General features: G+C 41.0%; 1 protein-coding gene across 4 annotated transcripts in view; it reads left to right on the top strand.

Moving 5' to 3' along the window:
* Veph1 (ventricular zone expressed PH domain containing 1) overlaps positions 1-24264 on the top strand; it is a 237394-nt gene that overhangs the window by 85833 nt on the left and 127297 nt on the right. For all 4 annotated transcript variants that reach the window (XM_052730059.1, XM_052730062.1, XM_052730061.1 and 1 more), the window contains one exon: positions 21936-22156. In XM_052730059.1, coding sequence (XP_052586019.1) covers positions 21936-22156 — 221 coding nt within the window. The remainder of the gene's footprint in view (positions 1-21935; positions 22157-24264) is intronic.

Genomic DNA, 24264 nt, shown 5'->3' with positions numbered 1-24264 from the left:
CCCATGCACAAAGCAAAGATGCTGATATGGGAATAGTGGGGTCTTTCCGAGCTGTGAAGGCTCTCTCATCTCAGATGAGCATACCTGGGGGCTAGGGGGCCAGACAATTCAACAGCCACCAGAACAACCCTAGGCTAGTGGCTTCTGTAGTTTTTTTTTTTTTTTTTTTACTCAATGTGGGGCCTACCACCCAGCTTCCAAATAACCACACACTGAGACTTATTATTACTTATGAAAGCCCAGCCTTAGCTTGGCTTATTTGTAGCCAGTTTCTCTTTCTTTCTTTTCTTTTTTCTTTTTTGCCAGCTTTCTTAACTTAAATTATCCCATCTACCTTTTGCCTCTGGGCTTTTATCTTTCTCTGTGCTGTATATCTTTCTTTACTTCATGTTCCGTGGCTGGCTGTATAGCTGGGTGGCTGGCCCCTAGCATCCTCTCTCCTTCTTTTCTTGCTCCTTCATCCTATCTTGCTTCCTGGTTCCTCTTTTTCTCCTTCTATTTATTCTCTTTGCCTGCCAGCCCTGCTTATCCTTTCTCCTGCCTAGCTATTGGCTATTCAGCTCTTTACTAGACCAATCAGGTGTTTTAGACAAGCACAGTAACACAGCTTCACAGAGTTAAACAAATGCAGCATTAAAAGAATGCAGCACATCTCTGCATCATTAAACAAATGTTCCACAGCATAAACAAATGTAACACATCTTAAAACAATATTCAACAACAGGCTTTTGTGCCCTTTGGGTCAAATTTTTCAAATTCATGAACAATTCGAGAGTGAGTTTAGAAAGGGTTTTTTATGACAGGAGGGAGGTCTGGTTTCTTGTTCTCTCTCTTCCCCCAAATGAGCATCTCTGCCTGGAGACAATATGTGAGGACATGACCAAATTGAGAGGACTCTGGACACTTTGTGGATAGATCGACTGGACTGCAGCTCATTTCCCCAAGCCCCATCTCTATTTCTGCCATAAGTCTTTTCAATGCCTCTGGGCTAAGAGCTTGGTGGTACCCTACTTCCATGTACCACTAGGAACTCTACCTTCCTTTTTTCTCCTAAGCACCATTTATAATCCAATAATAAGACACACAGGACGACCTTGCCTTCTAATAGCCCATTCTCTGTTTAATTATCAATCCATCCTATGCCTATGAAACCTAATCACTCTCAAGATGGGTGTTAGTCACTTCTGAGGGAAGTATGCCCATGACCAACCTCTTAAAGGTTCCATTACCTCTAAGTACTATTCCTTTAGGGACTGAGTCTCAGCATGTGAACCTCTGTAGAACAAACCATAGCTAAACTCAAAGTGTTCTCTAACTTGCTGTCCCGGTACAAATGAATGCTTTCTTTTTGAAAATAAGTTTATTCAGACCATGCAAGCATGGGCCCTGGATACGAAGGGTCTCTGTCAAGGGAGCAGGTGCTAGATGCTCAACCTGAGGTCACCAGCCAGGTGAGTGGCAGCCCCCCACCCACAGCTGGAGGGCCATAGGGAGTGAGCCAGCCCTGTCCCTGTGCATTCTCACCCCAGCCAGACCCTTGGCATCTGTCTTGGTTGCTTTTCCCCTTCCTGCTTGAGATGAGCGCCGCTGTTGCTGTCATTTAAGCCCTTCTGTCGAGAGTGCCGACCAAGTATTATTGCTCTGCCTTCATGAAGCAACCTTTATTCAAAACTTGGAGATTTTCTATGGAAACTGGGCATGACTGTGCTCAGACAGTCTCTTAGGTATCCTTATGTGGCCCTGGTGCTGAAAGCAGCAGCTCACTCCGGCCAAGTAAAGAGCCAATCCTTTGAAGTGACCCACAGTTTCAGGGTTTCTACAGACAGTTCAAGGACATTGCTGTGGTAGTTTTTCAGTTTACGTGTGTGGTGGTTTCAGTAGGCGTGACCTCATAGACTCATGTTTGAATGCTTGGCCCATAGGGAGTAGCACTATTAGGAGGTGTGGCCTAGTTGGAGGAAGTGTGTCACTGGGGGTGGGTTTTGAGATCTCAAATATAATCAAGCCATGCCCAGTGTGACAGTTCACTTCCTATTGCCTGTTGACCAAGATGTAGAACTCTCAGCTCCTTCTACAGCACCATGTCTGCCTGCATGCTGTCATGTCCCACCATGATGATAATGGATTGAACCTCTAAAACTGTAAGCCAGCCTCAATTAAATGTTTTCTTTTATAAGAGTTGCCATGGTCATAGTGTCTCCTCACAGCAATAGAAACCCTAACTAAGACACTATGTGAAAACCAATTATTTGGTTGGTAAATTGCTAACATAATTCTAAAATAATGGACACCACTTTCTGGGAAAAAAAACTGCATAAGGATCAAAGGATATTTACTCAATGACGATTGCACTCTCATTTTTCCATTTTTTAAAGTAACTTTAAAAGTCAGATAAACAGGAATTAGTGAGCAGCGCTCAGCTTTGTCAATGAGCTAACAGTGACTGTAGTGAACACTAACTGTTGTATAATATGTGTAAAATTGATTTTTAAAAATCAAAAATGAAAAATAACATTATTGAAGCATCTTTTCAGTTTTCTTTTATTGGGAGAATCTAGAGAGAAAACTAAAAGCTTTCAGCATATGTCAATGCTGCCTGCTATTGTTCATTCTTCTGGAAACAGCTGAAGAATGACCTTTTGAGGCAAACATCTCCATCTCACATAAATTTTAATATCCAGTCATTTGCTAATGAGAAAAAAGTCCAATTAGTGTGAAGGCAGTAAGAAAACCTGCCCATGGTGGAAAGCACTAGGAAAGACAAATTGGAAGATAGACAAGAGACTCACAGAAGCTCAGCTGCAGGGATGGCTCACTGGAGTGCCTCTCCAGCACACAGGAGACCCCGGGTTCAGTCTCCAGCACCACAGGAAAAGCCACCTGACCCCCACTCCCACCCCACAAGGCTGCATTTGCATTCCTCTGGCTATGATTGAGGTGGCTTCCTAGAAAATCATGTCCTAACATTTTGGAACATCTATTTCTAGGAGAACCACCAAGATATATACCCATCAAGCAACTTGTCTTCTTATGTACCTACCCTTCTATCTGTATATCTACCTACCTGCAGTCTATATCCACCTCAGTGACTTCATGTTAGCAAATTCACCCATTCACTAAAATGTCTTTGTAACCTTAAATAAATGCTCATGCTGTTTCCTGGCCATTTATTCTCAGAGTAGCCGAAATATTTTCTCAGGTAAAGTCAAGAAACTTGATACTTTGTCTTCAAATTTCAATTATCCTACTGTAAAAGAGCCATTCTCTTTTTTAAAAGATGTATTTGTTATTTTAAATTTTGGATATGCATGTGTATTTGTGTGTGGGTATGGGTACATGAGTTCAGGGGCCCGCAGAAGCCAAAAGAGGGTATCAGGCCCCCTGGCACTAGAGTTACAGGTGGTTCATGACTGTAACATGGCGTGGGTATCGGGAACCTAAATCAGGTGTTCTCCAAGAGTGGTTGGAACTTTTAACCACTGAGGCAGCTCTCCAGCCCTCAAAGACACTGGCCTAGTGCCACATTTCTCTCATTTTCTCCCTCCCTTCCTCCCTCCCTCCCTCCCTCTCTCTCTCTCTCTCTCTCTCTCTCTCTCTCTCTCTCTCTCTCTCTCTTTCTGTGTGTGTGTGTGTGTGTGTGTGTCCTTAAGTGCAAAATAGCTGTCTATAGACCTTATAAAGGAAATCTAAATGTTAGATAAAAATTATTCTGGCATAAGTTACACAGCATCAACAATATGTACTAAATGAGATGTTTTTACAACAAACATATACTAGTAAAAAGACGTTTTTGACTTTAGACAACACACACACAAAATAAGCTTATGCATTGTTGACAAAAATTCTGCTAATCAGAAGCTTGTACCTAGCCCTCTGTTTCCCTACAAGAAACACTTTACTGTTCTCTAATTCATAATTTATGGTGACTTCATAGAACATAGCTACCATGAGTGAGAAAGAATTTTATGATTATATACATCTGTGATACATATAATATATGCACATATAATTTAGATATACATGTGGAGAGAAAGGGGTATATAACATGCTACATCATCATTGTACCTGCAAGGACTTCTATTAAGCTCACAACCCCCACCCCAAGTTCAGGAGCTTTTAACAACTGATGGCATTTCGGGAAGAGGAGCAGTTTTCTTTAAGGACAAGACCTCCATGGGCTTGTTTTCAATGCTTGGTCTAGCTGGTGGCACTATTTGGAAACTGGTGGAGCCTTTAGGAGGTAGGGACTAGGCTGGCCGGAATAGTACAGTAGGGTAGGCCTTTGACCCTTGAGTCTGATCCTGGATCTGGCCTGTGTTCGTTGCTTTCTGTCTGTAACTGTGATCTGAGGGTCCCTAGCTGCATGTCTCTTGAATGAACTCCATCACGCTTTCCCTTCTTGGGTGAACTAAAAGTTCTGAAACTGAGTCAAAATAAACCTTTCCGTGCCCACACCTTTAATCCCAACACTTGGCAGGAGAAGTACATGGATCTCTGTGAGTTCAATGCCAGCCTGGTCTACATAGTGAGTTCAAGGCCAGCCAGAGATACACAGTGAGACCCTGCTCCCCCCAAAATGTAATTAAATAAATAACCTTCCCTCGATTAAGTTGTTTCTATTAGATAGAATAAAAGTAACAAAATTATCAAGTGTCCTGATTTGCTCATAACCAAAGCTATCCTTATAACCAGGCCACCACTTTTTTTTGGTCATTTTCTTATTTAAATTCTATTATCTTGATAAGGAAAAACAGAAAAGATTTATGAGATAAGAGCTAACACACACATTTAAAACTAAATGATAACACTGATTACAAATAAACAATATGGCCAATGCAGTTTTGCCACATAAACTAGTTCAGAGGTCAGCAAATGCTGCCTGAGGCCAAATCCAGTCACACCCAGGCAGGTAGTACTGTTGACAACTGTTTTTCAGAAACAGAATCCATATGACTCACTGGGTTAAAAAAATTATTTCCTATCTGCTCCTTACAGAAATTGTTGCCAAGTCTGACTCTAGTTCATCAATTCTCAGTGTGACCCATGACTCCTTAGGTCCTTTCAAGGGACCTGTGATGGTAGAGTTGTTTTCACAATGATGCAGTGTTCATAAGACATTGTTTATTGTGTCTACTGGGTCGACATCTGCACTGATAGCACAAAGCCATAGTTTGCAAAACCTCTAGTGATTACCACAAATCAGGACAGTGGCACCAGATTGTATTGACAGTTGTGGGACCAGGGGAAGAGCCAGTTTTCACTTAACTAGGAATTTCTCAGCCTGACACCATTGACGCTTTGGGCTAGATGACCCTTTGCTGGGGGCTATCCTGTGTGTTACGTGATGTTTGACAGCATCTCTGGCCTTTTCCCACTGGATTCTGCCATTCCACCCCACTATCCCCTCAATTATGACAACCAAAAATATCTCCAGACAGTCTCCAAAGGTTCTCTGGTGGCAAACATTACTCTACTGACTTTCTAGACCTCACCTCCCCACCCTCACAAGGACTCACTTAACTTGATGAAATAATAGAAATGACTGGTTTTATTATATCTCAACCCTGAATATTTTTCATGTTCAAATTGGTTAGTTGGAAATGTGTCTTGGCTTAGAATTTCTGATGCACATTTAAATACAGGAATATAGAAGTTAATTAGGCAAGCAACTTAGGCCTTTGCCTTACCAGACCATCTGAATAACTCTTTCAAAGAATGCTTTTTACTTAAGATGATTGACAAACAGCCTGTGATTATGCATTTCAACGAGTTGGTAACTGTTATCTGGAGAGAGGAATGAAGTGAGCTTTCCACTTTCGGCAAAACTATGGATATTACTATAGTTCCCCTGCGGACCTGTGAGGGACTGGTTCTAATGCCCCCTTGTGTTGTACTTTGGATGTGAAATGTCCCCCATAGTCTCTTGTGTTTGAACACTTGGTCCTCATAATGGCTATTCTTGGTTGTCAACATGACTACATCTGGAATGAACTAAAACTCAAATGACTGGACACACCTATGAGGGATTATTTTTTTCTTAATTAAATCATGAAGTAGATAGACCCACTGCTAATCCAGATCTTTGAGGTGGGAAGATAAACCTTTAATCTGGACCACACCTTCTGCTGGCAGCCTATAGAAAAAACATGGAATACAGAGGCGCATTCTCTCTTTGCCTGCTTGCTCTCACTCTCTCTAGCAAGTCCATTCCTTCACTGGCATTAGAGTCTACTTCTTTAAAATTCTGGCATATGCTGAAAACTGGCTGAGACATCCAGCCTGGATGTCTGAACAACTACTGGATTCTTGGACATTCTGTTTATAGGCAGCCATTGTTAGATTAGCTAGACCACAGTCTGTAAGTCATTATATATATATATATATATATATATATATATATATATATATATATATATATATATATATATATGACTTACATATTACATATATAATGACTTACATATTATATATATATATATATATATATATATATATATATATATAGAGAGAGAGAGAGAGAGAGAGAGGAATTCATTCTCTAAGTTTTGTTCCTCTGAAGAACCCTGACTAACAGAGATTTGATACAAGAAGCAAAAGGTACAAGGATGAATATTTTAAGTATCTGGAATAGGCTTTCCATTTGCCGAGAGCTACAGTTGCTAAAGCCTTTCCTGGGAGCTCAGAGTGTAAAGGCCATGGTGTGAACTATTTTACATTTGATTATCCTGATTCACCAATTGTGAGAGGAAACTGATTTGGTGATTCTGTATATTATACTTTGACAGTTTGTGGAAAAATAAGGAAAACAATATTGCTGGACAGTTGCTCCTAGCATCTCTGTTTAAACTGACAAAGGAAAAGAATGAGCTCCGTGATAAAATTAAGCAACTTCTAGCATCTTAGAGTACAGTAAAGGATTATGAACTCAGTGGAAATAATTGATCAGCTCGAGATGCTCATAAATGGTCTAAAGGTTTCTAAGTGTGTCCTGGAAGAGAATCACTCTCCACTAGCCACAGAGCTCAGGTTGTGGAAAATCAAACTGAAACACTCATTGTAAAGTTGGGTGAATTACAGTGACAATTCAAGCCCCAGCCTTGGAGGGTGTCAGTAGTTAAAGTAAGAGCATTAATTGGTAAAGAATAGCATCCTATATCTTGGGATGGGGATATGTGGGAGGACCCTATTGAGGCTGAGAACTTTGAACCCTCAGATTCTCAAGGGTTTGTCTTACCTGAGGAAGTAGTCACTCCACCCCCAGCAAAAGATGTACTCCCACTCCCACACCCTGAAATATTGCCTTTTCCACATTTGACTGAGGAAATTAATCCTTCAGTGTTGCTAAACCAACAGTGACATTTTGTGAAGGAGATTCCAAGCAAGACAATACTGATGTCCCACAGGGTTCACCAATACTTGCTTCTAGACCTATAACCAGACTTAAAGCTAAGCAGGCTCCTGGAGGAGAGGTAGAATGTGTAGTCCATGAGGAGGTGTGCTACACTACTAAAGAGCTTAATGAGTTTGCTGGTTCATTCAAGCAGAAGTCTGCGGAATGTGTGTGGGAATGGATTTCAAGGGTGTGGGATCATGGAGGAAGGAATGTAAAACTGGATCAGGCTGGGTTTATTGATATGGGCCCTCTGAGTGGAGACTCTAAGTTTAATATGGAAGCTCGAACAGTTAAAAAAAAAAGGTGTCAAAAGTTTGTTTGGATGGTTGCCTGAAGCATTTATCAAAAGATGGCCCACTGAAAAGGAGTCAGAAATGCCTGATATTCCTTGACTTAGTGTTAATGAAGGGATTTTAAGGCTCAGGGAAATGGAAATGCTAGAGTGGGAATGCTCTGTAAAACCTAATCTTCCACTATGGGAAGGCCCAGAAGACATGCTCTTCACTAATTCTATAAGGTGCAAAATGGCGAGGGGCACAAGCACATCTGAAGAGTTCTGTCACCCTTTTCCATGTACCAGACCTTGGGGTCGATGGCACTGCCTCTCGGTTGGATGAATTAAATGCAATGGGTTTAATTGGGTCCCAAAGTAGCAGGCACCAGGTGGCAGCACTGAATCAACAAAGAAAAGGTGATTGTAGTTATCATAATGGGCAGAATCGACAAAGCAATATTCATAATAGCCTGACCCATAAGGGTCAACACAGACAAAGTGAATTTTATGGAGGTGTAACTCATATGGACCTTTAGTACTGGCTAATTAACAATGGTGTTATCAGACATGAAATACATAAGAAACCTACTGGATTTTCGTTTGACCTATATAAGTGGGAAAGTTCTCAAATAAAAGGCTACATTAGATCTTGGCAAAAGGGAATCCTGACCCACAAAGCAATTTCCAGGCTTGAATCAGTTTGCAGACCCAGAACCCCTTGAATGAAGGGTCAGCCAGGTTCCCTGGAGGAAGGACCTTGATAAAATACCTAAAAGTTTTAATGTTGGCTTTTCCCCAGTCCTTCTCCAGAGGGAATTACAGCCTTTTACAAGGGTAACATACACTGAGGGAAAGGAAAAAATTAGACTTTCTGAGGTCTATTGGATACTGGTTAAAATGACACTAATTCCAGGAGATTCCAAAAAAAAAACATTGTGGCCCTCTAATTAAAGTAGGGGCTTATGGAGGTCAGATGATTAATGGAGTTTGGGCTGAAGTCCAACTCACAGTAGGTCCAATAAGTCCCCAAACTCATCCTGTGGTTATTTCCCCAGTTCTAGAAGGTTTAATTGGGATAGATATACTTAGAAGTTGGCAGAATTCTCACATTGGTTCCCCGACTGTGATGTGAGGACTTATGTTTGGAAAGGCTAAATAGAGGCCTTTAGAGTTGCCTTTACCAAAGAAAATGATGAGTCAAAAACAGGACCACATCTCTGGAGGAACTGCAGAAATTAATGCCACCATCAAGGACTCAAAAGATGCAGGGTGGTGGTTCCCACCACATCTCCCTTTAACTCTCCTGTCTGTCCAGTACAGAAGACAGATGGATCGTGGAGAGTGACAGTTGACTATTGAAAACTCAGTCAAGTAGTGACTCCAATTGAAGCTCCTGTACTAGATGTGGTGTTCTTACTTGAGCAGATTAGCACATCTCCTGGTACGTGGTCTGTAACTATTGATTTAGCAAGTGCCTTTTTCTTGATACCTGTCCAGGACCACTGGAAGCAATTTGCTTTCACTTGGCAAGGCCAGCAGTACACCTTTGCAGTTTTACCCCAAGGATATATTAACTCTCCTGCCCTGTGTAATAATTTAGTTAGAAGGGACCTTGATCATCTGTATCTTCCATAAACTATCACATCAGTTCTCTATATTGATGACATTATGCTGATTGGACAAAGTGAGCAGGGGGTAGCATCCACTTTGAACTCATTGGTAACACATATGCACATCAGAGGATGGAAAATAAATCCAACCAAAATTCAAGGGCCTTCTAACTCAGTAAAGTCTTAGGAGTACAGTGGTGTGGGGCATGCAGAGATATTCCTTCTAAGGTGAAGGATAAGTTATTGCCCCTGGCCCCTCCTACCACTAAGAAAGAAGCACAACATTTAGTGGGCCTATTTGGATTCTGCAGACAGCACATTCCTTACTTGAGTGGGTTGCTCTGGCCCATATACCAAGTGACTCAGAAAGCTGCTAGCTTTGAGTGGGGCCTAGAATAGAAGAAGGCTCTTGTAGCTAGAGTTTTCCTGCCTGGCCCATGGTCAGGGCAAATCTCTCTCACCTGCCAGTCCCACAGCTGCTCAGACCTGACCAAGTAAACATAGAGACTTATATTGATTACAAACTGTATGGCCGTGGCAGGTTTCTTGCTAACTGTTCTTATAGCTTAAATTAATCCATTTCCATTAATCTATACCTTGCCACATGGCTCGTGGCTTACCGGCATCTTCACATGCTGTTTCTCATCGTGGCGGCTGGCAGTGTCTCTCTGACTCAGCCTTCCACTTCCCAGTTTTTTTTCTTCCTTGTCCAGCCTATACATCCTGCCTGGCCACTGACCAATCAGTGTTTTATTTATTGACTAATCAGCAACGCATTTGCCATACAGAATATCCCACAGCACTTCCCCCTTTTTTTTTTTTTTCAAAAAGGAAGGTTTTAACCTTAACAAAGTAAAATTACATATAATTTGGGAATTTGGGCATAGCTTCTCTTACTACTTCCTGCTGGAGGGGGGCGCTGTATCTTATGGGGAAACAAAGAAAATTTTAGAATTATGGAATAGTCCATGAGGCTGTATTGTCTGAGCCAGTTGCCTTCAAACCGTTCTGGATGTTGGATCATCTGGGCCATGGTGTCATCGGAAACCTTTCAGGTGGTCTTGGCTGGTCAAACCTGATGTATCTTAATCTGGAACAAATCCATAGCCTCTGGCTTTCTGTGGGAACAAAAGCAGAATCTCCTTTCCAAAGCAACATATCCTTATATCTAAATTTTGAAGTCAAGGTACCTTTAAAATATACATTTTGGCATAACTCAACAGCTTTTACAATCAAATGTTTTTCTGCAGTTAAAAATCCCAAAGACAACACAATCCAGATTCTCTGTGTAATATTCATCTTTACATGGCTTATTTTTTATATTAATTTTACTGTCTCTTTAAAGACTTTATTTTTTAAAACTATGTATTTGTTTATATAACTGTATATATCACCTTTTTGTCTCTTTTAAGCTTACGTATATTTTACACACATTTTAAACTATTACATCTGAATCTGTCTTATTGTGAATCTATTGCTTTAAGCTGCAGCAGCTGTGGCTGCTAGCTCCGCCCACCTCAGCTTCCCAACATGGCTACTTTACAACCAGCTCTGGGAGCTATCGTGGGTCTATGCTTTCATCCAAGCAGCGTGTAGCCCAGAAACCTCTATTTTTGTTTTGTACTAGCAAAGGCTAAATCCACCATGCAGCTTAATGTGCCACTTGCAGAGGCCTCATTCCCGACATACTGCAGGTCGAGCGCACACGCTAGGAACCCACCAGTAGCTCAAACCAGTAGCTGCCACTCATTTGAGAGAGACAATTAGGAAGCTGTTTTTAGCTCCGTTTTAGAATCTTTTTTCTCAATTTTTAAGTGGAAACTCTTGTCCCACGTTTGGCACCATTTGTAGCTAGAGTTTTCCTGCCTGGCCCATGGTCAGGGCAAATCTCTCTCACCTGCCATTCCCACAGCTGCTCAGACCTGACCAAGTAAACATAGAGACTTATATTGATTACAAACTGTATGGCCGTGGCAGGTTTCTTGCTAACTGTTCTTATAGCTTAAATTAATCCATTTCCATTAATCTATACCTTGCCACATGGCTCGTGGCTTACCGGCATCTTCACATGCTGTTTCTCATCATGGCGGCTGGCAGTGTCTCTCTGACTCAGCCTTCCACTTCCCAGGTTTTTTTTCCTCCTTGTCCCGCCTATACTTCCTGCCTGGCCACTGACCAATCAGTGTTTTATTTATTGACTAATCAGCAACACATTTGCCATACAGAACATCCCACAGCAGGCTCTTCAACAGGTCCAGACTGCTTTTACGAATGTTCTACCTCTTGGACCATGTGATCCAGCGGACCCTTTGAGGTCATGGTGTCTCTTCACAGCAATAGAAGCCCTGAGACAATAGTCAACCCCTTTCCCCAGCCATTCCTGTCATTGCCCATGAACAGCCATACCTGTCAGTGGGCCCATGAACAAAGTAGCCATGGTGACAGATTATGCATGACCTTGACTACATGGACTTAGACTCACCAAGGCTGACCTGGCTACAGCTGCTGCTGAGTGCCCGATCTGCCAACAGCAGAAACCAACACTGAGCCCCAGATCTGGCACCCTTCCCCAGGGTGACCATCCAGCAACCTGGTGACAGGTTGACTACTTTGGACCACTTCCTCTATGGAAAGGACAATGCTTTATCTTTACTTGAGTAGATATTTATTATGGTTATGGATTTGCTTTTCCTGTATGTAATGCTTCTGCCAAAGCCACCATTGGTAGACTTACAGAATGCCTTATCTACTGTCATGGTATTCCACACAGTATTGCTTCTGACTAAGGAATTCACTTCACAGCCAGAGAAGTGCAACAGTGGAACCATGACCATGGACTCTACTGCTCTTACCATGGTCCCCACCATTTTGAAGCAGCTGTCCTGATAGAAAGATGGAGCATCCAATTAAGTGGCAGCAACCTGAAGGGCTGGATAGTGTTTTTCAGAAAGTGATATATGCGTTTAATCAGCATCAAATATATGTTGTGGTTTCTCCCATAGCCAGGATCCATGGGTCCAGGAATCAATGGGTGAAAATGGGAATAGTTTCACTCAATATCACCCCTATTGACCCACTAGGAAAATTTTTGCTTCCTGTTTCTCCTACTTTAAGTTTTGCTGGCCTAGAAGTTTTGATTCCAGAGTTGGGAGCACTCCTACCAGGAGCCACAGCAAATATTCCATTAGACTGGAAGTTCAGATTTTCCCCTGACCACTTTGGGTTTCTGATGCCCTTAAGCCAATAGGCTAAGAAAAGAATAACAGAGTTAGGAGCAGTGATTGAATCCAGATTATTAAAGGGACATTAAATTGCTTCTCCACAATGAAGGTAAGGCGATTATGTTTGGAGTGCATGAGATCCTTAGGGGTGCTACCATGTCCTGTGATTAAAGTCAATGGGAAACTACAAAAGCCTAATCCAGACAGAATGAAAGGGCACAAATCCTTCAGGAATGAAGGTGTGTGTCACTCCTCCAGGAAATGAATCAAGACCCGCTGAGGTGCTTGCTGGGGGTAGAGGAAGTACAGAGTGGGTAGTTGTAGGTGGGGTTTTTTCAAGACCACTGACTCCCCAATAAATGCACAGAGACTTAGTGTTAATTATAAATATTCAGCTGGTAGCTCAGGTTTGGTTACTAGCTAACCCTTACATTTAAAATTAACCCATATTTATTATCTACCCTCTGCCATGTGGCTGTACTTTCTTTCAACACAGCACATTCACCTTGCTTCTCTCTGTCTCTCAAGACTCCCCAGACTTCACCCTTCTCCCTCCCAGTGTACTCTGTCTGGCTTTCCTGCCTATACCTCCTGTCTAGCTACTGGCCAGTTGGCTCATTTATTAAACCAATCAGAAGGCACCTTGGCAAAGACACATCTTCACAGTGTACCAAAAGATTATTCCATAACACTTCCCCCTTTTCATCTAATTAAAAAAAATTTTAACTTTAACATAATCAAACTATATATAACAAAAACAGTTATCAAATTACAATATCCAGTCCATTTATATTTGGCAAAATTAGAGAAAATATTATCTTTCTTATCTTTGAGTCTAAAGTTTTATACCTAATTTACCTTTTAAAACAATTAAGGAAATATTTAAGTCTAATTATTTAAGCTTTAGCTTCATCAAAGACCCCAGAAGGGTGTAATGTTACCTAATGACAAGGACATCTGGCTACCTGGACAGTCACCCAAAGTTCTTCTGTAACATTAGGGCATCCAACTTTGGGCTAGAGGCCTAGTATATCTGACAGATATTTCTGAGAAGCAGGAAATTTTGAAGGACTGTCCTACCTTGTCTTGACAAAGTTCAGCAGTTGCTTTTTTTGTGTTCCTACTGGTCCAGTTTTAACAATATACTGTCAGCAATTGAGGCAAGGGTAGTTTCTTTGTCCAAATTGTTAGCTTTTGCTGTAAAGAAAAAAAATTCCATAGAGGGTTTCTTCAATGCCCATCATCCTCTTTTGAAGTAAATTGGTGCTGTCAGGAGCAGACATGTCTCACTGTCATGAAAAGCCTTAGGTTACTAAACATATTAAATGCCATATTCTGTAGGTCTTTGAAGTGTTTGAAAACCATTTATCTATCTAAATATATCTGTGTATGTTACTAGAGTTTTCCTGCCTGGCCCACAGTCAGGACAAATCTCTCTCACCCGCCAGTCCCAAGCCACTCAAACCTGACCAAGTAAACACAGAGACTTATATTGGTTACAAACTGTATGGCCGTGGCAGGCTTCTTGTTAACTGTTCTTACAGCTTAAATTAATCCATTTCTATTAATCTATACCTTGCCACGTGGCTTGTGGCTTACCGGTACTTTACATCTTCCTTGTCCTGATGGCGGCTGGTAGTGTCTCTCCCACCCAGCTTTTTGTTCTCTCAGTTCTCCCCTCTGTTAGTCCCGCCTATACTTCCTGCCTGGCCACTGCCAATCAGTGATTTATTCACTGACCAATCAGCAACACATTTGACATATAGACCATCCCACAGCACTTCCCCTTTTCTTTTCTTAAAAAGGAAGGTTTTAACCTTTACACATCTCCAAAGTCAGCTTGGTATATTTGGGAATTTGGGCGTAGCTTTTTTTACTACTTTCTGTTGGAGGGGGGCGCTGTATCTTCTGGGGAAACAAAGAAAATTTTAGGATCATGGATTAGTCCGTGAGGCTGTATCATCTGAGCCAGTTGCCTTGAAACGGTTCTGGATGTTGGATCATCTGGGCCATGGTGTCATCAGAGACCTTTCAGGTGGTCTTGGCTGGTCAAACCTGATGTGTCTTAATCTGGAACAAATCTATAGCCTCTGGCTTTCTGTGGGAACAAAAGCAGAATCTCCTTTTTAAAGCAACATATCTTTATATCCAAATTTTGAAGTCAAGGTACCTTTAAAATATACATTTTGGCATAACTCAACAGCTTTTGTAATCAAATGTTTTTCTTTAGTTACGAATATCAAAGAGAACATAATCCAGATTCTCTGTGTGGTAGCCATCTTTACGTGGCTTATTTTTTTATATTAGCTTGAGCCTATTGTTTTAAACTGCAGCCTTCTAAGCCTGAAATGGAGCTGACATTATGGCTGTTGGCTCCGCCCATTTTAGCTTTCCAACATGGCGGTGGTTTACCGTCAGCTCTGGGAACTATCGTGGGTCTCTATGTTTTTATCCAAGCAGTGTGTAGCCCAGAAACCTCTTTTTTTGTTTTGTACTAGCAAAGTCTAAATCCACCGTGTAGCTTAATGTGTCACTTGTAGAGGCCTCATTCTCGCCATACTGTAGGTCGAGCATGCACGGCAGGAACCCGCCATAGTAGCTCAAACACACAGGCTGTCGCTAGCTTAAAAGAGACGACTAGGAGCTATTTTTAGCTCCGTTTTAGAATCTTTTTTTTTAGTTTTTAGGTGGAAACTCTTGCCCCACGTTGGGCGCCATTTGTTACTAGAGTTTTCCTGCCTGGCTCACAGTCAGGACAAATCTCTCTCACCCGCCAGTCCCAAGCCGCTCAAACCCGATCAAGTAAACACAGAGACTTATATTGGTTACAAACTGTATGGCCGTGGCAGGCTTCTTGTTAACTGTTCTTACAGCTTAAATTAATCCATTTCTATTAATCTATACCTTGCCACGTGGCTTGTGGCTTACCGGTACTTTACATCTTCCTTGTCCTGATGGCGGCTGGTAGTGTCTCTCCCACCCAGCTTTTTGTTCTCTCAGTTCTCCCCTCTGTTAGTCCCGCCTATACTTCCTGCCTGGCCACTGCCAATCAGTGATTTATTCACTGACCAATCAGCAACACATTTGACATATAGACCATCTCACAGCATGTGTATGACCTTGAAAACATACCTAAGATGACTATAAGTTTAACTATGATAGATGACTATCAATCTGTATTTCTTAATTATATATTACATTTTAAATGAGCTATATAAACACAATACCCTAAACAAGAGTAGAAATATACATACAGTATAACAAAATTAACTTTAAATTTGTATCAATAAACCAAAATCCATACCAATGTAGAATACTTTGAGATTAATAGTTGTTTGGGGGGCTAAAGTAGATTCAGTAATCTATCCTTTTATCTCATCATTTTTATATCATATCCCCCTTTTTTCCTTTAGAAAGAGATCTTTGAATTTAACTATTTTGTTTAGTTTTTTTCTGACTATGACCAATAACAACTTTTAACCAACCCCCCTTAAATGATGACAAACAACCATAACCCATCTTTTGGGAATGTGGGCATTGTTTTTTTCTAGACTTCTTTCTGTTGTCTGAGGGCACTGGAATCTTTGGGGGAACCTTGAGAAAATCAGAATAATTGTTAAGTCTTGACTGGTGTGTTATGTGAGGCTGGGTCATCTCAGCTAGCAGCCTTGAAAATGTTCCAGATGTTGGATCACCTGGACCATATATTTTTATTGGTATCTGGTCCCCTTGTTCTGAAAATACATAAACTTTTTTTTTTGTTTTTTTGAGACAGGGTTTCTCTGTGTAACTTTGTGCCTTTCCTGGAACTCACTCTGTAGCCCAGACTGGCCTAGAACTCACAGAGATCCACCTGGCTCTGCCTCCCAAGTGCTGGGATTAAAGGCATGCACCACCACCACCCAGCGAAAATACATAATCTTTTAGAGGTAACATACAATCTGCATTAATACAAGTATAGATTGTGCATTGTACATAAGTCAGCCAAAGATGATTTTTTGTTTTATATTTGAGAAGGTAAAATATACATCATGTGTCTTATAGTTCTTCTAGGTTTATTTCTTTATGTTTGTAGTTGGGATGTTTAGAGCCCTTTCCTGATCAAACCTGAACCATATCAACCCGGAATGAATTCACAGCCTCTCCTTTCCTGTGGAAATAAAAGCATAACCTCTTCCCCAAAGTAACATATCTTTTGAATTCCATTCAGAAGTCAAGACATTTTTAAAATATATAGATTGGTTTAATTCAGCAGTTTTTATAATCCAATGTGTCATAGCAGCTGTCGTTTCTTCATTAGCAATCAGAAAACCTAAGGGCAACATAATAATACACAGAATCTAGACTCTCTGTGTGTTTCCCATCTTTATGTGACTTACTATTTTTTTTTTTTTTTTTTTTTTTTTTTTTTTGGTTTTTCGAGACAGGGTTTTTCTGTGTAGTTTTGCGCCTTTCCTGGAACTCACTCTGTAGTCCAGGCTGGCCTCGAACTCACAGAGATCCGCCTGCCTCTGCCTCCCGAGTGCTGGGATTAAAGGCATGCACCACCACCACCCGGCGACTTACTATATTTTTTATTCTATTTCTTTTTTAAGGACTTTATTATTTTAAACTATATTTTAATCTATGACTGTTTCTACCCTTTTTCTTTTCTCTCCCAAACCTATGTATGTTTTTAAACATATCATAACCCATTTAGAGTTTTTTTTGGCCTGAATCTGTCTTTATTGAGCATCTGTATTGTTTTTTGATCACATGAGATAAATCTTAAGCTATTACGTCTACTGCTATTTGTGTAGCTTAACTTAGTGCATCTCAGTAGTGTGTGCTGGCTGGCAGCTGGTTCCTCCCATAGGCAACTGCTAGGAGATGCTTCCTGGTACTGTGGCTGGCATGAAAGACATGAGACTAGGAAGACAGATTTGGCTTCGTTTTTGTGTGTTTACAACCTTCTTAAAGCTTTTTTAGGTTTTATGTGGATGTAGGTGCCAGATGTTTGGGCTCCATTAGCAGAGGAAGGTGGTTATAAATGCCAGCTAAGGCCATGTGACTAGTTGCAGAAACAAGGATTATAACTGACATGAGTATTTTCTGTCATATTTTGTTTACAATGTGTTTGCACAGATATTTGTGTTGTCTTTCCTCAATTTCTTTATTGTGTAATGTAAAATCAATTTAGAGAATATCAGTGGTTATAATATTTTAGTTTGAGATACTGAAAGAATGTCCCTTAAGGGACATTGCCACTTATTCTAAATTTATAATGCATTTGCAGTTGTATGAGGGGCAGTTATATCATGTAAGGCATAATTATAACTTAGTTATTGTTTTTATTTGGAAATTAAACATGGCATAAAGAGATATGATTGTGTATCAAATTGACAAGGAGCAGACTGTGGTGGATATTCTTGATTGTCAACTTGACTGCATCTGGAATTAACTAAAACTCAAATGACTGAGCATATCTGTGAGGGATGTTTTTCTTAGTTCAATGAAGGCCTATTTCTAATCTGTATCTTTTGGTGTGGGAGGATACATCCTTAATCCAGATTTTTTGAGGTGAGAAAATTCAACTTTTAATCTGGACCACAGCTTCTGCTGGCAACCTATATAAAGAACATTTAAGAAGGAAGCTCTCTCTGTCTCTCTGTCTCTTTCTCTGTCTCTGTCTCTCTCTGTCTGTCTGTCTGTTTGCTCTTGCTCTCACTAGCAAGTCCATTCCTTCTCTGGCATTACAGCCCACTTCTTTGGGATTTCAGAGTATACTGAAGACTAGCAAAGACATGCGGCCTTGTGAACTGAACATTCACTGGATTCTTGGACCTTCTGTTCATAGGCAGTTGTTATTAGATTAGCTGAACCCCCTTTATGTATACACATAAACATACATACTACATATAGACAGACAGACAGACAGACAAATAAATAGATCCATTCTATAAGTTTTATTCCTCGAGAGAACCCTGACTATTACAGTCTTCTACTTGGTGTGTGGAGGGGGGTTAGTTAAGTGGGCTCTAACTGGAGGAGGTAGGTGCCTGGCTTTCACATTCTTAGCTTGCCCCTAATCCTGTTATTTTCATATTTCCAGACTGATAATGCAATGTATCAGATTATATTCATATATATAGACTGTATTATCACCTTGAACTATAAGCTCAAATAAACACTTGTCTTAAGTTGATTCCAGTCCGGCATTTTATTGCAAGAAAAAGTGTGTGTGGCGAGGATTAATAGACTGTGGATATCAAGATGCAAGAGTACTTGATTCCGTTACAGAAAACACCACTTAATGTGCTCATCCTCTCCTGTGTGTCATATTGTCTCTGAATTACTTAGAACACCTAACACGGTGTAAGTGCCGTGCAGACCATCTTCTTGCTAAATTGTTTAGGGAATAGTGATGAGAACGGTCTGCACATGTGCAACACAGATGCCAATTTCCCTCTTGAGTATTTTAATCTGCAGTTAGTTGAATCCACAGATATTGAACTCATGGACACAGACTGACAACTGTATCAGTTACCAGTGATAAAAATCTGAAGTTGGAGTGAAAATTAGAATTATGAAAATCTATAACCACCACTCTAAACACAGTTGGTTCCCCTAGTGTAAGAGCTTTCCTAATAAAAAGCATGGTCATGTGAACAGTTGAGAGTTGAGTTTTGTTGTTGTTGTTGTTTTCTCCTTTTAAAATAGATGAATTGTTTGATCATTTTATACATGCCCTTCCTGAGTGTTTTTTCATATTTGCCCCTACTCTCTGTGACCCCTCCCAGCTCCAATCCTCACTCTCTCACTCCCCCAATGGTATATCCTCTTTTTTCTGTCGATAACCCATTGAGTCATTTTGTCCTGCCCTTATGTTCGTGGGTGTTGGGAAGTCCACTGGAGTGTGGGCAGCACCCTGAAAGAAAACCGACTCTCTTTCCCTTGCTTAAAGCCATCAATTGCCAGCAGCTCCTCACTTTCCTGGGACTGGGAACTCGTGAACCCTTCCCCGCTCTGTCAAGTGCAGTGTTTCCTGATCTTATAGAATAAAATGAATCTACATTTGGAAGCTATGTCTAATTCAGTGGACTGATGTCTTGCCAAATAGTCAATGTTTAATGTTACAATATCATGCAGGGGTAAAAAGACCCATTAAAACTGCAAGATGGGTTTTAATGTAACAGAGTACAAAAATATTAATATTGCACATTGTTACTACCACTTAGTGAGTTTTCATGTACTATCCATGAGGAACGTGCATAATTATCAAAGCTATTTTTAAAATAATCTTAATTTTTCCAACTATATAATCTCTATGAGACCATATAAAATGCAGCAGGTAAAGAACAGATATGAGAATTCAGGTTTTTTGTCCATGTGAACAATCACTATACTATAGAGATTTGCAAAAGTTCTGTTCCGGAGAATGAGATTTTTTTTTTTTCATAAACAAATCTAACATGCATATGGTTTTTATTTTTAAATGAATTGGTGATTCTAATTTATCAATTTAGTTTGTAAATGACAAATATCGATAGAGCCCAGACAAACAAAAGCTCTTTGGGAACTTCAAGCATTTAAAAAAAAGGTAAGGTGCCCTACAAACAAAAAGGTTTAAAAATTGCTGGCATATTTTTGTATTTACAGAGTATTTATGATGTTTATTATGTAAATCAAATGAACTGCATAACTGTGATGGATGAGAGACCACAAAGGGAATGGACTAACTTGTGGTCTTGGTTCTTTGTAGGAAGGGCTGGTGCCATAGCCAGCAAGGGCACAATGGTCAGAGACAGAGAGGATATGTGACTTTGAGTATATTAGTCTAACCTCAGTTTCTTCCCCATAAAATGATAGCCATCACATTACTTACCTCACAGTATCATTCAGAGGATCCCATGAGTACCAAAGAGCATGTGGGATAGCCTTGGCTCTTAGACTAACTGCCCTGTGTATCTACTATTTTTATTCTATTTTTTTTTTTTTTGGTTTTTCGAGACAGGGTTTCTCTGTGTAGCTTTGCGCCTTTCCTGGAACTCGCTTTGGAGACCAGGCTGGCCTCGAACTCACAAAGATCCGCCTGCCTCTGCCTCCCAAGTGCTGGGATTAAAGGCGTGCGCCACCACCGCCCGGCTTATTTTTATTCTAATAATAAATAAAGAGTCTGTGTCTGAGTGGACAAGGGAATGGCCCACATTATGACACACAGGTGCCGCTGACCTTGCCCCACTGTGGGAAGACTGAAGGCACGAGATGCGGCCACTAAGCCTCAGAGACGAAATACTTTGGAGCTGAGAAAAAAATCAGAATTCCATAACCTGCTTCTTACCCTAACATCACACTTTCTCATCCAGAATCACATCTGTTACCCCGGTGAGGAACCTGGATGCGCTCCAAGGTTTCAGAACAAACGATGTGAGGTTGGCGTGGATTCATATGCAGGGTCCCAAGCAGTTAGAATTTTTCTTGTTCCCGAAATGTGATTAATTCTCCCTGCAGCTCAGTTTGGATGCCAGAGGATCATTCAGAATGAGGCTGATTTCAGCAAACATCCACACAGTCACCTTCACTGCCAGGAAGACAAATGCTTCTAAGAAAAGAATGTTCTAACTTTTTTATGATGAGAAAGGTTTTGGAGTGGGGGGTGGAGAGAGAATCCCTGGGTCAATCCTGGGCCTCACACGTGCTACAAAATTGCTGTAGCAACTGATCTACATCTGCAGCCCAGGAAATCCTCTCTGGAGAGCCATAGGGATACTTAAGTATTTGTGGAATGACTTTTTAGGATGCTAAAGCAGAACCTGATTCTGAACCTAAGGAGCATACATGAAGTTTGAAGTTACACTTGTCAGTGAGACAAGCAGTAAATAAAATATCACATCCCATGTGGCCTCGCTCCTACGTTTTCCTGCTACCCTGTAACAAGTACGATGAATTTTACTCTAATTGTTACTAAGGTTTCTGAGCATGCTGGATTTCAATGATAAAAAAACTTCATTGAATTTGAATGTTACTTTCTCTCTGGGATGTGCCTAGTGCACTATTTAATATTAATTTCCCAGGGTCCTCTCTTCCTGTTTCATTTTTGTTTTGCAACACATTTCTCCATCCAACACACTCTGTTTTTTACATGGGAATTTTGTTCACAGTCTGTCTGCTTCGCCATGACAGTAGACTTCCACCCTTTTCCTTGTGTGTTGTGTTCCTAACTTCTAAGATGGGCCTGGCGTGTGATGAAGATACCCCACTTCTATCTTCTGACTCTAAGTTGGGGATGGACAATGTCTCTGTGATACATGGCATATCACGAGTTCATGCAAATGTGATGTCTTCAAAAGTGCCTACATTATCAATACCGCCCATACTTCTTGGAAGGAATCGAGTTCATGGAACTTTGATATTATATTATCATACAGACGGCTGTTGTTGCTCGTTGTTGTTGGCAGGAAAGAGCCAGGAGCTGCTTACGATACCTGGTGAGCCAGCTGGCTAACATGGAGCACTCATTTCACCATATTCTCCTGCTGGAAATCAAGAGCATCACTGATGCCTTCTCCTCCATCCTGGGCCCTCACAGCAGGGACATCTTCCGAATGAGCAACAGCTTCACCAACATTGCCAAGCTGCTTTCCCGGCGACTGGAAAGCGGCACGGCTGGGAATGGCAGGTATCTATAGAGACCAATATAGCCAAAGTCTGGAGGAAATGCAGACTATGATAAAGAAATAGAATGAAGCACAAGTGGCAAAGCCAGGTAGCTCTCATTTATTGACTCAATAAGCATTTGATACTTGTTTATTCTGAACCAGGAATCTAAGCAGAGAGAGAGAGGTCCAGTAGGTTGGATAGTTAAATAATCAGAGAATAAAATTAGAGGCTAGAGGAAGAATATACTAATAAAGATGGGTTCAAAGAATTTGAAGAACAATGAGATGGTGGAGTCTACCTGTGTATGGAAGAAGGAGGGGTAAAATTGGGATCAAGAAACATCTCCTAGAGTAAGAGACATTTTGGACCAAGTCTTAGGAGATAACCAGATTGCTCCAGTCTGTCTTTTTGGTGACATGTTTGTCTTTCTGGAAATGGGCATCATTTTGCATAAGTGGAGTATGTGCTTCAAGAAGAGCAGCACTTGGAATGATGATGAAGTGGAGGCAGGGATGAGACATGGTGGGCTTGGTACACCTTTCTAAGAAGTTCCCATTTTATCCTGTAGGAATCACTGTGAGATTGGTGCATGGTGGGGTGAAGTCAGAACCCATTTCAAGGTCTCTCTAGCCTCAGTACAGAGACTGTCCCGGCAAGAAGATGACAAAGCCAGATCAAGCTAGGGAAAGACAGTATACATCAATGGACTGTCATAAGGAAACTATGGGTGATGGTAGTGAATGAGCTGCCACAACTTGGCTGAGTTGGAAAGAGGGCCATTGTAACTGAAGAGTGGGAGTGAATTCAGTGCACCCAGCTAGCCCTTTCTATTCTTGTGGGGGCTATCTTATGCATTATAAAGTATTTATCAGAAGTCCAAGTGTCTACTTACCAGGTACTAGCACCAGTCTCCTGTAGATGTAACCAACGGTCTTATTAAATAAGAAACACAGAGCCGATTCAGAGAAGAAAGCCAAGAGGTCAGAGCTAAGAGCCTCACCCTTCCTGATTCAGGGATCCTCTTCAGCCAAGAGAACTCTCCGAAAAAAGGGACCTACTTCCTGTGTGTATGTCTTTATATACTCTAGCTGTTCTGCCTTCTCATTGGTTGTAAACCCAAACATGTGACTGCCTCGTCACTGCCTGAATGTACCACCCTCCAGGTCCTTAAAGGCATGCGCCACCACCGCCACGCACTTGCTATGGCTCTAATAGCTCTGACCCCCAGACAACTTTATTTATTAACATACAATTAAAATCACATTTCAGTACAAGTAAAATACCACCACAGTCTCCTCTCTTGGTTGTGACTGTGAACTTATCTGTGGCATTTCTAAATGTCCTTAGGAGATAAAAAGTGCCCCAAATGAGAACCACTGCTATATACATATACCATTCAAAAACAGCACACCCTTGACTTATGTAGCAATAGCTTTATCATAGTAGCATCCAGTGATGTATATGAAACTCCAAAGCCACTGTCAAATAAGTTTATGATATAGTTTCAGAAATGTGCCATGGAGTCTCTGCACCTGGTATTGAGGAAAGTTTTTATACTCTGTGCACAGCCAACCTACTTGTGACCTCTTCCAGCCATTATGGTCACACTTGCCAGAAGAAAAGCTCATGCACAGGCCCTGGCCAGTGGACATGTTGCCAACAAACATCATTGAGCTTGTGTGTGTGAAAGCTTCCTATAAAGTGGGGAAAAGTTACAAGGCTGTGGTGCTCAATAATTTAACAGTATAATTAATCTTTGATAAATAACCTCAGTCCTATTAGCAATAATACTCCCTTTACTGTTTTGTTTTTCCTGAGGTAAAAAAGAAAAAGAGAAGGAAGTATAGGAAGTGAGGGGGAGGAAGGGAAAGAGAGAAGGAAAGAAGGGAAGGAAGGAAGAAGGGACAGTAGGGAGGGAGGGAGGCATGGGGATGTAGCTCAGTAGAGCTTTGCCTTGCATGTGAAGTCCTGGTTTCACTCTCCAGCACTGAAAAAGATAAATAAAAAGTCAGCCTTCATCCCACATATGTCCACCACCTCAGCCTCTCTCAATTCAAAATATTTCTCCCTGTTCAACCCTTGCTGTCAATCTCCTTCTAACAGATTGTAATTATTCAGTGGGAACCT

This window comes from Peromyscus californicus, unplaced genomic scaffold (assembly GCF_007827085.1).
Source record: "Peromyscus californicus insignis strain IS unplaced genomic scaffold, ASM782708v3 Scaffold_9__1_contigs__length_137607984, whole genome shotgun sequence".
NCBI lineage: Eukaryota > Metazoa > Chordata > Mammalia > Rodentia > Cricetidae > Peromyscus > Peromyscus californicus.
The sequence above is the reverse complement of the archived record's forward strand: the minus strand, read 5'-3'. Positions and strand labels throughout refer to the sequence as shown.